At 34.3% G+C, this 16167-nt stretch overlaps 1 protein-coding gene across 5 annotated transcripts in view; it reads right to left on the bottom strand.

Annotated features, from left to right (window-relative positions):
- LOC113400161 (zinc finger protein 608-like) overlaps positions 1 to 16167 on the bottom strand; it is a 93084-nt gene that overhangs the window by 45934 nt on the left and 30983 nt on the right. For all 5 annotated transcript variants that reach the window (XM_026639627.2, XM_064217773.1, XM_026639628.2 and 2 more), the window contains one exon: positions 11954 to 12775. In XM_026639627.2, coding sequence (XP_026495412.2) covers positions 11954 to 12715 — 762 coding nt within the window. In that variant the 5' untranslated portion in view covers positions 12716 to 12775. The remainder of the gene's footprint in view (positions 1 to 11953; positions 12776 to 16167) is intronic.

The raw sequence follows: 16167 nt of genomic DNA, 5'->3' as shown, positions 1-16167 counted from the left end.
ATATTATAAATAGTTCGTATAACATGTATGATTAAATCTTTATTTAGATTTGAAAATACATTTTAAATAAGCAAAAAGGTTTTAATGCTTTAGCTACAATAATTAACGTCTAAACTCATGCCTTTTCGAAAATAATATTATTTAAAAAAAAAAAGAAAATAAGGCACGAATTCATAAAAAAATCTAATCCGAATATAAATAACTAATCTTTTTACAACAACTTAAAAGAAAACCTCGAATACATTACGAAGAAATATTTATAACAAAGGCTGTTGAGTGAAACCTTAAGTAAGCCATTATTATAATAAGTACTCGAGCTATGTAGTCATGTTAACAAGACAAACAAGATCAACACACTTGACCGCGTTTCTCGCCACTGAGCCTTACCGTACCTACACACGAACTACGTATTAATGATCTTTAATACGATAGCAGTAGAGTCCTCTTTGATTAAGTAGTTGGATAATTTAAAATTAACAATAATTACCGTTCACATTATACAAATTTCGGAACCAGTAGTAGATTTTCGTTTGTATTCAAGCGTTATTATTTATTATTTATCGTTATGTGTTAATCTTGTAATATTATAATTAGAAAGTGATCACAAGAGCCTATTTAATTTATATTTCGATATGATGATGATTGATTTTGTTGAAGAATTTCAATTAATTGAGCCGTATTAAAAAATGATTTACCTGGAATGCTTTTAATGTATGGAAATTGTACCTAGCTTAAATGGTATATTGGTGGTAGGGCTATTCTACCGTCAAACTGCAATGCTTAGTATTTTTGTGTTCCGATTCGAATGGTGGTGAGTCAGTGTAACTACAGGCGCAACGAAATAAAATAGTATATTTTATGTCTATTGGAGTAATTAAAAAGTTTTCAAGCGAAAATCAATACAGATACATATGTATATTATAGCAGTATCAAATTTCGTATAATCTGTCCGTTATTAAGTTTATTGCTTTTATGATTCCGCTAAGGTAGCCATCTTTGTTTTAAATAATCAAAACTGACAAGAGTTTTAAATTATCGATAAAATTAAATATCATTAAAATGTTTACGTTTAAGATTTACGATATCGCACCGTCCATTAAATATTTTTATCTTTATAGTTCTTAGAGGTTATTTCAAAGAGTTTTCAATCATAAATAAATGAACTTTTTTTTTTAATTGTATATTTATATGCAACGTTTTATTTTCCCCTTAGCGATTCTCTGTTCAAACATATGTCCAGATGTCTGATCCTTTTAAAGGCATGCTTATAACACGCGATATACCGTGCATGAGTGCACTTGCCTCATCTTGATGATACTTTATTACCTATACATATCTTTAAGCCAATCAGTTAAATTATTCACTTCATGTATGACGCGCTACTTTAATAATAAATTGTAATAAATGTCACATGTTTATTACAGAATTTTCCGTCGTATCTGACTCGTGTTATGAAAGTGTAAACTTTTCTTTTAATTAAATACCTACCAATATTATTATATTATGTATTTTAACACTGCTTAAACTGAACTGTTTAATTAGTTAAATAAAAATTCTGTCGAATTAAAAGTGATTATTGTAATCAAAAGATATGAAAAAGTTACAAATAATAAATACCAACCAACAGGTTTAAAAAAGTACGGTGTAAAACAATCCTTTATATCGAATTAACAAGAAAATTCTTGTGTAAATATACTTCATTGTTTTATTTTGTCATAATAGCCTCGAGACCTCGAGTAATTTATCAATCTTGTTCCGTTCTGCCGATAAAAAACACAAAACCAATCGAGACCGAGATCTCGCTCCCAATGCCAACTTGTACTGAACGAGTTGTGAAGCATGCACTCGGTATTTTCATTAAAGAAGCCGTCTCATTATAGACGAGCTCCGAGTTCATGGGGCCCTGGTGGCAATTATCGCGGTACGAAACTTTATTCAATTCGTTGCTGCCCGCTGGCTGCGCCCCGAGGAAATTATTCCCGCCGCGAATTCCGCTTCATTTGCGACCGGCCCCGCTTCTCGCTTTCCTGCTGCCCTGATACTTTAACAATAGTTTCTACAGCGTTACACAACAAGGAATGAAAGTCATTGGTGTCGTCGAATTTTTCTCGAAATAATTAAACTCAATAAAGAAATAAAATCTTTATCGGAATATATAAACCCTATGAATACTATAAATTTAATAAATACCGTATATTTAAATAAAGTTACTTCTATAATTCCTTCTGAACAAAAATTTATAAAGTACAACAATAAAATATAAGTTGCATAGTCGAGTGTTAACCGTATGGAAACTACAAAGTAAAATAGGACACAGAGAAGAATTTGAAATAATATGTTGCATTCCGACACGAGTCATACAAAATGAAAGAGTTTGGGAAAAATAAACTTGCATTTTACGTTGGAAAATGCAACGAGCAGTGTTCTTTTGTTACTCAACGCTCTGAGCTTCTCTTTGTTATTTTATATTTTAACTGCGTGTGTGCTTGGATTCATCTGTTTCATTCTTTCAAAATCAACACATTCTTTTATTTTACTCCTTTGTTTTAACTTGACTTATTTCGAGAAAATTCAATTAATAAAATGTATCTAATACTTTTAAAAAGGTTCCGTTAACACAGTGACTACTAAATTTAAAATGTAATATTAATTAGAATAAAAATATATAAACGAATTTAATTAGTCACCTTTGACGACCGTGTTTCATGTCTAAACAGATGTACATACGTTCCCTTGCTTTATTTAACTAACCGAGGGTTTAAATAACTTTTTAGGTAATGTAAATAAATTAAGGAATATAAAAATATTCATATAATAACATTTATAACAATGATTTTTAATTCTTGGGTTGCAATATCAATTCACAATTAAGACGATTTGCTGAGACATACCCGCCGAGGTGTTTTATTTTAAGCATTTATCAGATAACCCGTCACATTTAGCACTGCATACTGATAAAAATAAACTACAGTTTATTTCCACTCACGAAATGAAGACACGATGAGAGGCGACGAGGACATTTAGAATTGAATATAAACTATTCGTTGTAACATTATTTTGTCACTTCAACAATACAATCCGTATCGTTCGAAAATTTTGTTGTAAATAAAATAATACCACGTACAATTATTTACCTACCTTAATTAGTTTAACGTGTTTCAAATGTAAAGTATAACGTTTATAGGTTTAACGGAGAATTTATTTACGTTTTTTTTACATAATGCGCCACGCAGTCCATGCGAGTTGTGTCCGCTGCATGAAAATTCAATTAACAGCTGCGGTAATAAAACCTCCAGCTTATCATTAAAGCAGTAATTTAAAAAAAGAAAGGATTGAGATAAAATAAGAACTTATTATCTTATTTAAAAAAAGAAACGAATGAGTCAGCTGTCTCAGAAACAGATTAAATAATAATTAGTAGGTGCTTACGACCATTGGCAACGTGTCAGATGAATGAGTGCTTAGATTTAGCCACACATTACACTACGCAATTCATCACGAGATATCCGAATTGGTTTCGAGGTTCGGTACTGTAATAAATATCCCGCTTTTGACGTAGCGATGTGAAATATTTAATGGAGTCGTTTTAAAGTTATATTTAGTAGTTTTAAAACTTTGTTTCTGTTCTGTGATAAATTTTAATAGCTAACATTTAACATTAATTCGTTTATTATTTTTCATTGTTATTATGTTTAATATGTCATACTTGTTGTGGATTTCTTTTTTTTTTTTTAAAGAATAGTAGCAAAGGCCCCAAACTAATTTATTACTAATATTCCCATTTATAACTGCTTTTAAACTTGTCACTTGTCACTTATGTTAAGAGTGGAGACAACAATAGCCCAAGGGGTCAGGATCGATCGTGCGACTTTCTACATCGCTAGACCATCCGTAAACCATTGCGCTATTGACGCTTGTACGTATTAACAATGCTTTTGTATCCGTATTATAAGAATGTATTTACCAATTCGCAAATAAATAGATAAAAAATAATTTAAAATGAACAAAATGAGCATTTTATATTTTGTTCTTTTGATCGAATTATTTGTATTTAGTAAGTGTTAAATAAGTAAATGTTACTGTTTAAAAAATATATGTTGATTTATGTGCGTATTCCAATTAATTATAACTTACCAGTAATACATTAAGTACATGTATTATTTAGTTTCGTGCAAAGTCAAATTATAGTAAGTCACGCGACATATTGAAATTTTCGTCATAAAGTATTTTCTCTATAAGCAATGTAACTGACGGGCGCTGCCGGTGAAGCATAAAACATCGTATCGAAAATGAAAAATGTAACATGAATCAAACTTTCAAAGATATTTTTATTGCCAATAACCTAGTTCCTATGAATATCGTCGTTCAAGTGATATTCGTATTATTTCAGCTATTTTCTTAATATAAAGTACCTCACGTACACATTTATATTTAATTTCCTACCGTTTTATTTCTAGAGTTTTTTTGTTTATTGACATACCAACGACACATTGTATAAATATTACAAAATAAATATTATAATATTATATTACAATTACTAATTATAGTTACAGGGTTGCGGATGCATCCTTTAATTTTAAATAAAAGACCAATATTTTCGTCTACATCTAGTAAAAATAAAAAAAAGTAATTATTTTTAATAGGTATTCAAGGTTCGAATAATTGAGTTATTAAATTAGTACAACATACATTATATGTATTTATTGTAGTTTAAATAAAGTGGTCCTCAGGCCAGTCGTTTAGTTCGAACTATCGCGTCGGAAATAGACGTCGACTGTTGCGTGGGCGAAGCATCGAAATATTACGGTAAACAAACTGAATTAGCGGCAGATTAACGGGTTTTCAGTGGAATAACATTTCTGATATATGTTGGCTTCGGTTTGTTTATTGCAAACAAAGTTAGATCAGGAATTGTAATTATTTTGTTTTCAGATAACGATAATAAAATGAAATTAAGTGTTTTGAAACTATTTATTATATAATTTAAATGTAATAATGCCAACAAATCTCCGAAAAATCAATAAAAAGAATATGAGCTTATCTTTATAAATATAAATATTCAATAATAATAATAAACACAGAATCAGTTGCATCCTGTTACGTATCCCAATTACAGATTACACAAGTTTGTGGGTATAAAAGCAGACGCCGAAACGCAATGAATATATTTGTTCCTAAAGCCCTTGTCATCCGAAGCGGTGAAACCATTACCCGTTAAAAGATAAATTCAAACGAACAGCTTTAAATCCATTGTCATGTATCTCAAAAATACGTCGCCATACCCAAACATTTACCCACGTTCGCGCACACAATAAAATATCAAATAAATTCGAAGGTACTCCGCTGAACGAATACTAGGGTTGTTATAACATCGCATATGTAGATAAAATAAACTCGTAAGAATTTTTATAACGATATTATTACGTGTTTGGAATGCAATTATTGAAATCAAAATGAAATTTGCATTACAAAAGCAAGTAGGCGAAGTTCATGAATAATTTATTTGATGATACGGTTTTTAATGTTTGCCGTCGAATATTACAGAATCTGTTTACTGATAATATAATAAGTTGATGTAGTCATTAAATACTTATTTATAAAATTGTTAAATTCTCGTTTAAAATAATATTTTCGTAATTATAAATGATACTTTTTCGTTTCCACTATTAATAAATAAACTCGTCTAACTTGTATCAATTGAGAAAATTGATATTTATTTATGGCGTACCTAAGTTATTCTAACCTAATTTTAGTTCATATTTTATGCTTTGTCATAACATAATAGCAGTTGGAGAGAGAGCGTTTTGCGTCGCGTCGCGCCGAGCAACGAACCGAGAATCTGTGCTCCGTAGTACCAGGGGAACAGAGTAGAGCCGAAAGTGCCCGTAATATGAACAGCATACATACGTTGCGGCATACAGACGCTTGCCGCTCAGAATCGATACGGGGGGCCGCCACCCTGAGGATGAGGGGATGAATTTAAATTATTCACAGCGGGTATAACTGCGTGCTGCCGTCTTTAACAAACAAATTACGTATGCGCGCCTAATAACGCGATACACCCGGCTCTTAGACCCGAGATGCCAAGCTTTCAATTATAACTTCAGATAAATGACGTGGGTCCGGCTCGTAATGCTCGCTACTGATATCTACTTGTCGTGTCCTCATTCTGTTAATTACATCAAGAATGCCATAATTAGATTACATTGAATAATCCCCAGTTTAGTTATAAAATATAGCTAAAACACTTTTATGCGGTAAATACGTTTGGAAATAAACTGAATATTATATATTAATTAAACATATAAATGGATCAATTATATCATTCTTTAAAAATAGAAAAAGAATTGCTATGTTTAATTAAAATTAACATGTAATCAAATATGGAATTATAGCTGATGCGGTCACCCAATTTATACGTTAAATATACATTCGTTTTTATGTACAAAGAGCCAAAATGTATTTGTGTGTGTGTGTGTTAAAACAATAATACATTTATAAAGCAGTGATTTGAATTGGTTTGTAGCGAGAAATTGATCAAGATGCGACTGAAATTGTTCCTCTCCCTTTTATCTTCCTTAAACGCCGACACAAAGTAAAAAAGTAGGGAGAACATAGCGTCAAAGAGATTGAATATCGATTGTAGAGTCGACAGCAATCGAAGCACATCGAGGGGGAGCCGGGCACCGGGAGCGCAGTCATATAGGAGCGAGGGGCTCTTCCGACCGGCCGTGACAATTTATGTTATTGCCACGGACCTGGACGTCGCCGATACGGGACCCTCAGATGTAATTGTTAGTTGGACCGCAGGATATTGGGGAATTAAACGAGAGCGGTGATTGATTAAGCGGCGATAACGGTTATGGTCGTGGATATTGCTGGCGATGAAAAATTGCAGGGGCGATGGCACTTCCAGTACGTAATTAAAGTCAGTAAAGCCAATTTATAAACAAACTCATCGGTGTTAACGGGAGTGAATTAAAAGAGCGGTTACCCGCTGGCTTATATAGAAAAAAAACAACAAAGCGCACATGCGATGGGATGCTGGTACGTTAACAGATTAAGCCGAAAGATCAACAAATAAATTTTAATCCGACCGAACAGCATTCTCGCATTTCCGGCGGCAAAAACTCGCCTGACTCGACACATGGGCGAGAAAAAACTAAAGTTATTATCTTAAGTCGAACCCAACAGAACCCATTAGTAAACAACACGGGCACAAAAGAGGGCAAAATAGCGGCTTATACGAAAAAAAGCTTACAAAAAATCGGCTTTTGATCGCTGGCTCCCCTGCGCTGCATCTGTGAAGGTTTTATTAGTCTGCAGACTAGTCGTCCAAACGATTTGTTGATGTTGTCCTTGTACTTACAACGCAACATGTACCATTTATTTAATTAATTCATTAAACAAATACATTGTTATTTAAATGCTCACCAACTGAAATAACATCGTTTGTTAATTATTTATTGCGTTAAATTAATTTATAGCGTTACCACATGTAACGTTATAGTGTAAAATATTAATTAAATAACGTACTAGGGTACGTTATAAATGTTCTTCAACTGCAAAGCGATTACAGCTACTATACAGCTTAGAAGTTTCGCAAATTAAACTGTTCGTTCGAAGTCGAAGCTAGAGCAGAAGTTCTGAAAGCGTTAACTAGTAATAACATTGGTGTTTATATATTTGGTGAGCGTTTACCGCGACAAATCTGCTCTCGGCAAAACTTTCCACTCGAACAAAGAGACGGCCAGGTATACGCCAGCTGGGGATTACTGCATCCTCCAACCAAACCGCAAACTCGTCGACCAACTCCGTCGACCATTTATAAGCCGTATCAACTTACATCCCGATATAGTTTGACGATCCAACACCGTGCAACTTAAATGGTTTTATGACAACTGAGAATTTGTTATTTTTTATCACAAATGTAGTGAATTACTACCAAGAGATTATAAAAAGCTTAAATTCCGAATACATAAACGAGTTACTAGCTCAAGACTGTAAAAACCGTTGATAATAATAATTAAATTATTGGGAAAGTAAAATTTTGAATGTTACAAGTCTTGAAAGGAACACTAACACCTATGCACTTGCGTAATCACGAACAGTTAAACAGGTAACTGTACAATAACATCGATGTTACGACGCGAAAGGAGTTAGTTGGCTGCAGTCGACGCAATTAATTTCAAATCAATTTGCAGTGTGGTAGTGAATTTATTATCATTTCAATTGTTCATGACATAATAAACTAGTAGCTAACAAACCGCAGAGGTATAATGCGAAACGGAAATAATAATGGCGTTTGTTAGAGCACCGGCTGTCGACGCCGCGGGCTTTGCCCTGCCTCACATCCTAATTATGCCAATAATAATTACACCCGCACAGTAGTCGAGTCGACAGCTGGCTTCTTCCGCTATCTCCTTAAGCTTTATGAACTCCTCGTAGAAATGACCGCTTAAACATAGGTAGTGTATTTATTTATATACTTATATTTTTATACTTTTACTACATATGAGGTAAAACAGAATCTCTTTAATTTACTACCAAAGAACATTTACATCGTTTTTTAATAGAACATCGGCACTCGTTTAAGACAAATATAATTATTGCGAATGACTGTAATGACTGTAACGATTCGCTCCGCAGCTCTATCTACGGGGCTTGTCCCGAGAGGCGATTTATTTTATCGCATCAATCAATTACACAGAGAATTCGATATTAAAATTTTAATTCGCATCAGAGATCGCAGGCTTTTGGCCGGCGCAATAACGTTTTTGTAAAATGAATGATGATACGCCCGAGGCAGGTAACGCGATACGTCCGTTCTGGGATATAAATAAAGTCGTTGAAGCGAAAAATTCATCAGAATTTATCACTCACGCTGGCGTTGTGTTGGCTTGCACAAATAACATGTCGCCTATTACACGCCAACTAAAATAATATGTGTAATACGCTTAAGTACATAATGTTGTTTGAATCACTGACCGTTCGCGATTAATTAAACAAAATGTACTGTGATGCGATGTGTATCTAAGCGTGAAATTTATTTGCCGAAATCAAATAGAATGTGTAATTAATAAATTTTCTAACATAAAAGGTAACGATGTAAATAAAACTGTTTTTTGTATCTCATGAGTTGCCGGTTATTAGATGACGAGCTTCCAACGTAATAATATAATGCACACCAACTCTGTAACCAGTTAGAAGTCGTTTCAGATAGCACACTGATCAAGCGATGATTAGCATGTAAATGTATTCAGAGCGATCCGTATAATCGAGCGAGGTAGTGATATTAACCTCATTTGAAATTAACTCAGAGATGATAGACATCGTGTTTTTCTAGTCGTATTTATGAAAATTTAAATTATTTTTGATGTTATAAAAAGACGACGCCGGTATGAATTATACATAATCTAAAAATAAACTCGTCACGAATATGTTGGCGATAAAAAGAAGTCATGTCGATCGCTTTGATAAAGGTGGACTGGAGTGATATTTATAATTCATATATTATCTATTCGCATACCAAACCATTTATTGTATTGTATACGATCGATTCGTGTCGAATCCAGCGTTTTAATTTTAATAACTTTGATATAAAACTGTTTTATTACATGTTAAAACTCTACATTTATAAGGTAAAATATCACTTAAATATTTAAAAGAATTATAAATGTGATTCGGCTCTCTGTATAGGTACGATAAATTATTTATACGTTTTACTTTTGTGATACTTATTATTAGAGTAAAGTACATTTGATTAAGAAATACTTTATTGTGTAAAAATACTTTGAAATTATTTTCGTAGACAAATAAAAGTACAATTTATTCAGCGATATGAATATGGTTTAATATGAAATTTTATAACGAAGATTCCTCACAAACAAGTTAAGCCAACTTCGTAACAGTTGACACAAGTGATTACAAAAAGGCATTGACACAGATAGATAGGAAAGGAAACAAGTGAAGCACAATGTCAGAGTCAATGGCCGGGTTAAAGAGAAGAATTCTAAATTGATACCGTCTTTAATTATCGCGCTTTGCTCATAAAGTTTTCCGGTTAGAGGGCGAACGTTAAATTGATTCCGCGAGCACTTTGGAAAATTTTTAGAACCCTTGACAGTGATTAATGAAAAGAATTCGGGGGACTGCGACGTGTTCACTCATCGCGTTCCCCTCGAGGAACCAAAGGGAGACATTCCCTTTTCTGCGTCTATATCTAGAGGCACAGTGAAGCAATTTACTTTGTCATAAAATATAGCGGTTAGAATAATATCTCATTGCTCAAGCAGCTGCTGAGCTGTCGCTGGCGTAATTTGATGCGGTTAAGCGTGATGAGTTCGTAAGTGTTGCGATTCAAACGAAGCTGGTGCAACAACGCCATGTCACGTTTTTGATTAATGATGTATGCATTACAAGGTGATTCTGTAAGCAGGTGCATGATTTCAGCATAATAATAATATTACCTACCGCATGTTCTGTAATGACATAATGACATTCTCATAGTCATAACAGTAAAAAGGAATACGAAACTGTTTAAATATTCCACATTCCTTTATATTTCATGTTTCTTGGAGTTAAAGAAGCCTTTGATGCCTTAATAAACATAGTCTTTATAATGGTTTAAAAAACATTACAGTAAATATGAAGATAACCTTTGGACTACTTGAGATATCAACATCAATTACGAAACATCAAGTAAGCAGCGCAAATTAGAGCGTTACTAGTATAGCAATATAAATTAGGAGATAAGTAGCACTGGCTACAATCGCATTAATTTGTAAAGAGGGAGAGGTACGGTGGAGGGAGGCAGGAGTGATTTAATGAACCGCTGCGGCGGGCGACAGCGTGGATTACACCCCGCCGTTTGCACTCAATCAACCTCGCAAACACCCCTAAGCCCGCCAATTAAATACACTCCGAAACAATCAGATACATGCCCGATAAGAGCAATCGGACAATTAGCGATTATTGTAATTGATAATCGACTCATTGATACAACTGAGTCACGATTGACGACCGGGCGCGTCGCGCGCTCTATGTAGATCAAGGATTTTTGATACATCACTAGTTCAAACGGCGACCGCATCGTATCGAATAGATATATTATTTTTGACTTTATCGCCTCCGATAAGAGCATAGCGGATCGATAGGCAAGACTTGTTTTTATATGCAGGTATATATAGGTTTGCCATCTGAATATAGTATTCCTTAAACCATTCCATCTTTTAAGGCTCAAATGGTACGATAAAGCTTTACAGAGACATTTTTGTATATAAAAAATACTATGACTTAAGATATTTCAATAAGGGCTAGTTATTACAAAATTGCTTTGTTTTGTTATGAGCCTTATTATTAATTGAACGCCCATTTTAGACAGATCTTAATCATATATACAAATAAATTAAATATTTTTATTGATTATATCAAAGCATGAAAGTGTATTAAAATATTGTTAATGTTTTTCGCCGATGCATAAATGTTGTACCTACGCCCTGAAAGCCTAGTGTAAATATTTATTTACGAAACTGGCAATTACGGCCACTCCCCGGAACCGTCCTAAATAGATTTGTTGACTCACTATCGGCGACTTTGGCGTTTTGATAACGAGTTAACTTGTGTAATTGCTGATGTTGATGTTAGGCTAATTTTTGACAGTGTTTTGTTCCTTAATATTTTAGGGTACCGTAATAAAATTTAAATACAAACACCAATACATACAAGCGATGAACAAACGTTTGTTATGTGTGCGATGAGAAGAGTTGCTTTGTATCAAATAAGTCATAGGTTATAACTAGAATAAAATGGCAGATAATTTCATATACTTACCAAGTGTAAAGCATATATGATACTAAAGATTTTTTTTTAATTGCCTGTAGCTGGAACAATGTTTCCTTTGAATAATAATTTTAACTACGTAATCTAGAATTATATATGTAATTGCAAATACCTTTGATTCAGTTTTTTGTTTCTTAGCTGGAGGCTGTGAGTTGTGTTCTTGCCTCGAGTCGTCCGGTTCAGGCTTAGTGGACTGTTGGGGTGCAGGCGCAGGGGCCGGCGATGGCGCTGGCGCGGGCGCTATCGGCGCGGGGGCGGTCGGCGCAGTGGGTTTAGCGTCCAATCGCGGCGCGGCTGGTCGGGGATCGGGTTTAGGTTGCGTAGGAGCAGAATGTGGCGCATGTGGCGCATGTGGCGCGTGTGGCGCATGAGTCGCCGGTGCCACAGTGGGGAGTGCCCCAGGCGGTGGCACCGTGGGTGGACCGGGCGCGTTTGGCGGCGGTGGCACCCGCGCCACGCCATTAACATCGTGCGGCGGGTGCGGGTGATGATGCTTGTCTCGTGCTTTGTCGCGTCGATGCCCGCCTGAGCCGCGCTTAGCGGCGGCGGGCGGCGCGGCGGTCGCAGTGGGCGGTTTCGGTTCGCCGTTCATTTCGTTAGACTTGACGATCTCGTGCTTCGCCTCGGAGCTCTTCGTGCCGGGCTTGGTGCGCTTGATCTTCATCTTGAGCGCGGTGCGCTGCGCGTCCGGTTCGGCGCGCGCCGCCATGCCGCCCGCCTCGTCGGTCTTCTCTATGTCGGCATCGAGGTCTATGATGAGGTCGCCGATGCCGATGTCCCACTCGTTGTCATCGTACTCGAAGTTGGCGGGGTGCGCGTGGGGCGCGGGGCGAGCTCCGCCGGCCGGCGCGCCCTCCCTCATTGGCGCCGCCATGCGCGCCGGCTGCCCGCGCCCGCCCCCCGCAGCCCCGCACACGCACACACCATTGTAGCCCTACGACAGATAACGAAAACTTTACATGAAATCTCAACAAAGATGACCATAAAATAAACTAAGAATTCTGATAGTAGATTCATAAAAAAAATGTTTATATGTATAGATATACCTATAAAGAAAATCTAACGATCTATGAAATTGGATTATAACTTGTATAATTGACGTTTAAATACGTGATATCTTGAAGACTTACACTATAAAAATTAAAGCAAGACTATAAAGACCGAAATGAACATATCCATTTTAAATTATTCCTTTATAGAAATTTCATATCTTAAGAGGTTATAACCAATTCGAAGAGGCAATAATCGTAAAATACTCATAAAACCTCGTAGATAAGCCCGCTTTAACTCATAGCGTAGAATAAACCCTAGAATATACGTGTACTAAACAAAGCATGCGTACGTACACACATACACGTCATTTTACGTATATATAAATGTGAATATATATTCATATAAGCGACAAGGATTATAATTATCATTATTTTATTTAATTAATTGTTTCGTTAAACAGTTTAGTTGCACGCGACTCAGTTTGTTTGAGTAATAAGATATGTTATTAAATCTATAAACTTATATACTATGCAAATACCTCGTCATATATGCACACATATTAAGTATCATCATAACATTCAGTTTTGACAACACAATATAATAAGTAGTTTTATTACAATAAAAGCGTTTAGTTATGCGTCATCGCGTCACACGGAAAAAAAAAAAAAAAGTATCACGTGACACCGTTTCAATATTGGATTTTAAATAAAATATTTTAACGTTTCGAGTCTAATATACTAGATAGTAAATGTTTTATAATATCTTGTCATATCTCTTAAAACTATCTTAGGTCCAATTTGCTAAATGAAACCGCCTTATTTTATTTAGAATTAATATATTATTTATTTGATAAGAATTAATACCGTGTACCAGAGAAGTTAAACAGAAGTTAACACTTGTTTAAACCTAATATTGGTTTCTGTATGTTTATTTTTATATAGTTGGTAAATAATCTCATTACATATGCATTTAATTTTTTTTAATTTAAATCGGAGCGAGATCCATTTTTATGAACATTCTTAATAAATAATGTTTCGAAACCTGATAGATCTTAAAGTAAAAGTGCAACAGGGAGTTGAGATTATACCGAGCGCATAGTTTATAGCGTCGCCCAAGCCAGCTTTACTGCACCCTTTTGATAACTCCTCGTAACTTTTTTATTACTTGAGCGCTTATGTTTGCCTGGTACATTCAGACTTATCCGAACACTCCATTGGATTTTCATATCCCTCATTTTAAGTTTAAAAACAAAATGAAAAGAAATAAAAGATAGTTCTTTCCGTTTTTAATGAATTTTACGTCCGGAAAAAACATTTCATATTTTAGAATGTAAAGAACTTTGTCTATCTTTTTTAATTAAACGATAACAATCACTATGTTCTTTGACTTTAATTTGTCGGCAGAAAAGATAGGTACCTTTTATCTGGTTACTTTTTTGTGTCATACAATACATAATAACTTTTTTATCTAATGCTTATTAAAATCTACTTATTAAATGATTTACTGACTCTTTGAAAAAAGTTTAACAAATTCCCATTCTACTACTAGTCTAGTCTAGTTACTAACTCACCAATTTCAATAATATATTAAAAATAAATGTTCAATAAAAAGACAGCGATCTCTGTACCCAACCCAGCTAGTTAAATTAATATATTGAAAATATAAGAACCTCTTGTCAGATTAAGTGGTCTGTCGGTGTATCTTTTAAACAAGAACTACTGAACGCAATTAAGTAATTAATCGAGTCGGAACGTGAGCGCACTAACAAGTAACAAGTCGCTTGACATTAACATGAGTTTCTTAGAACATGTTTTGTATTAAACACGACGGTAATAAGTAATTGCTTCAATATGTAAAACTGATTAAGAAAACTACAAAAAGAATTATTAAGTAGATTTTCCTGTCACATTTTAAAATATGGCCCATTAAAATGGTGTTATATGGCGCCGTATAGTAATAGTTAGCGTCTGTGTCATTTTGTTGGGTTCGATTTCCGCTCCTGACAATAATTACTATGATTATATAAACGTGGCTTTTGAGTTTTCAAGGCTGTACATATATAGTTATTTAAATTGATGTATTAACGCGTACATATTTTAACAGTTGAATTTATCTAATACTTCATTAAACAAATACATTGACAGTTCAGCAAACAAACAAATCATAAATCAGGTTTTAACATAATTAGCATATTCATTCGCGAGCCATTAATTGATGTTAAAACTATACTTTGATAAATGTTTGTTTTAATATAACGGAGTTTATAAGTTTTTAACATTAAAAAATAAAACATATGCCTACACCTACTCTGTGGTTTCAGTCTAGCAGATTACGAGTAGAGTAAAAATAGTAACAGTAGACCCCCTTTGACCCCTAGGTGTGAGCGTAGAGCCGACTAGGAATAATTTGTGTTTAGCGCATATATCAATATTACTAATCGCTTTAACAACTCGGATTTTAAAAAGTTAAACCTGAGGAAGAACGGCGTCAGGCAGGCGGCTGACCGAAAATATCTGCCTAATGTTTTTCTTGCAAGTACTCCCCAATAAATGGGATGAATATTTACTAATTAAAATTACCATTAAATACCATTGAATTTATCTTTTACAAAAATAACAGTGGTTATATGTATATCGCTCACTTAAAATGAAACTGCTGCACAAGATAAGTTGAAAAAAAAAACTAAAAATAAATAAACAACAATTTACGAACATTCATACCCATGTGTTAAGGTCAAAATGGACACATAGTCAAGGTGCCTGAAGAGTAAGATCGCGAAACAGCATAGAACAGGTAGACTGAAAATGTTCTAGAAAGAAGAGACACTATACGGAAGAGATAAAGGGAGGCTACCCAAATGAAAGCTGGTCCTAGTTTAATTATGAAAGTTTTGAAAGTATTTCTAAGTGAAATAAACTAGTTTTTGGTTAAAGATTAATATTGTATAAACAAAATCTTTTTCAAAGAACGTCATTTACATTTTATATTGAAATGCTATAAAAGTCGTATAATTAACAAATTGATGTATCTCAAACGAAGTGTGTTTCATCGGCAATCAGCATGAAAAAAAACAAACAAATAAACTCACTTTATATACGTAATGCTACGATATTTGAATTTAATCGTACAAAATGAATGACCATAGTTATTAACGACGATATATCTGATGTGGGTGTACTAATGACGTCTATAAATCAGACATTAGATGATTTGTAAAGCCATCGACTAAAGTGACCTCATCTACGACACAAAAATACAAATCGTGCCGAGACGAACAAAAAAATATAAATATTATGACTTAACATTTTATTCATATATATTCGTTAGTTTTTG

The sequence above is a fragment of the Vanessa tameamea genome, chromosome 18 (assembly GCF_037043105.1).
Source record: "Vanessa tameamea isolate UH-Manoa-2023 chromosome 18, ilVanTame1 primary haplotype, whole genome shotgun sequence".
NCBI classification, from domain to species: Eukaryota; Metazoa; Arthropoda; class Insecta; order Lepidoptera; family Nymphalidae; genus Vanessa; species Vanessa tameamea.
Note: the sequence above shows the minus strand (reverse complement) of the source record. Positions and strands in the feature narration are given on the sequence as shown.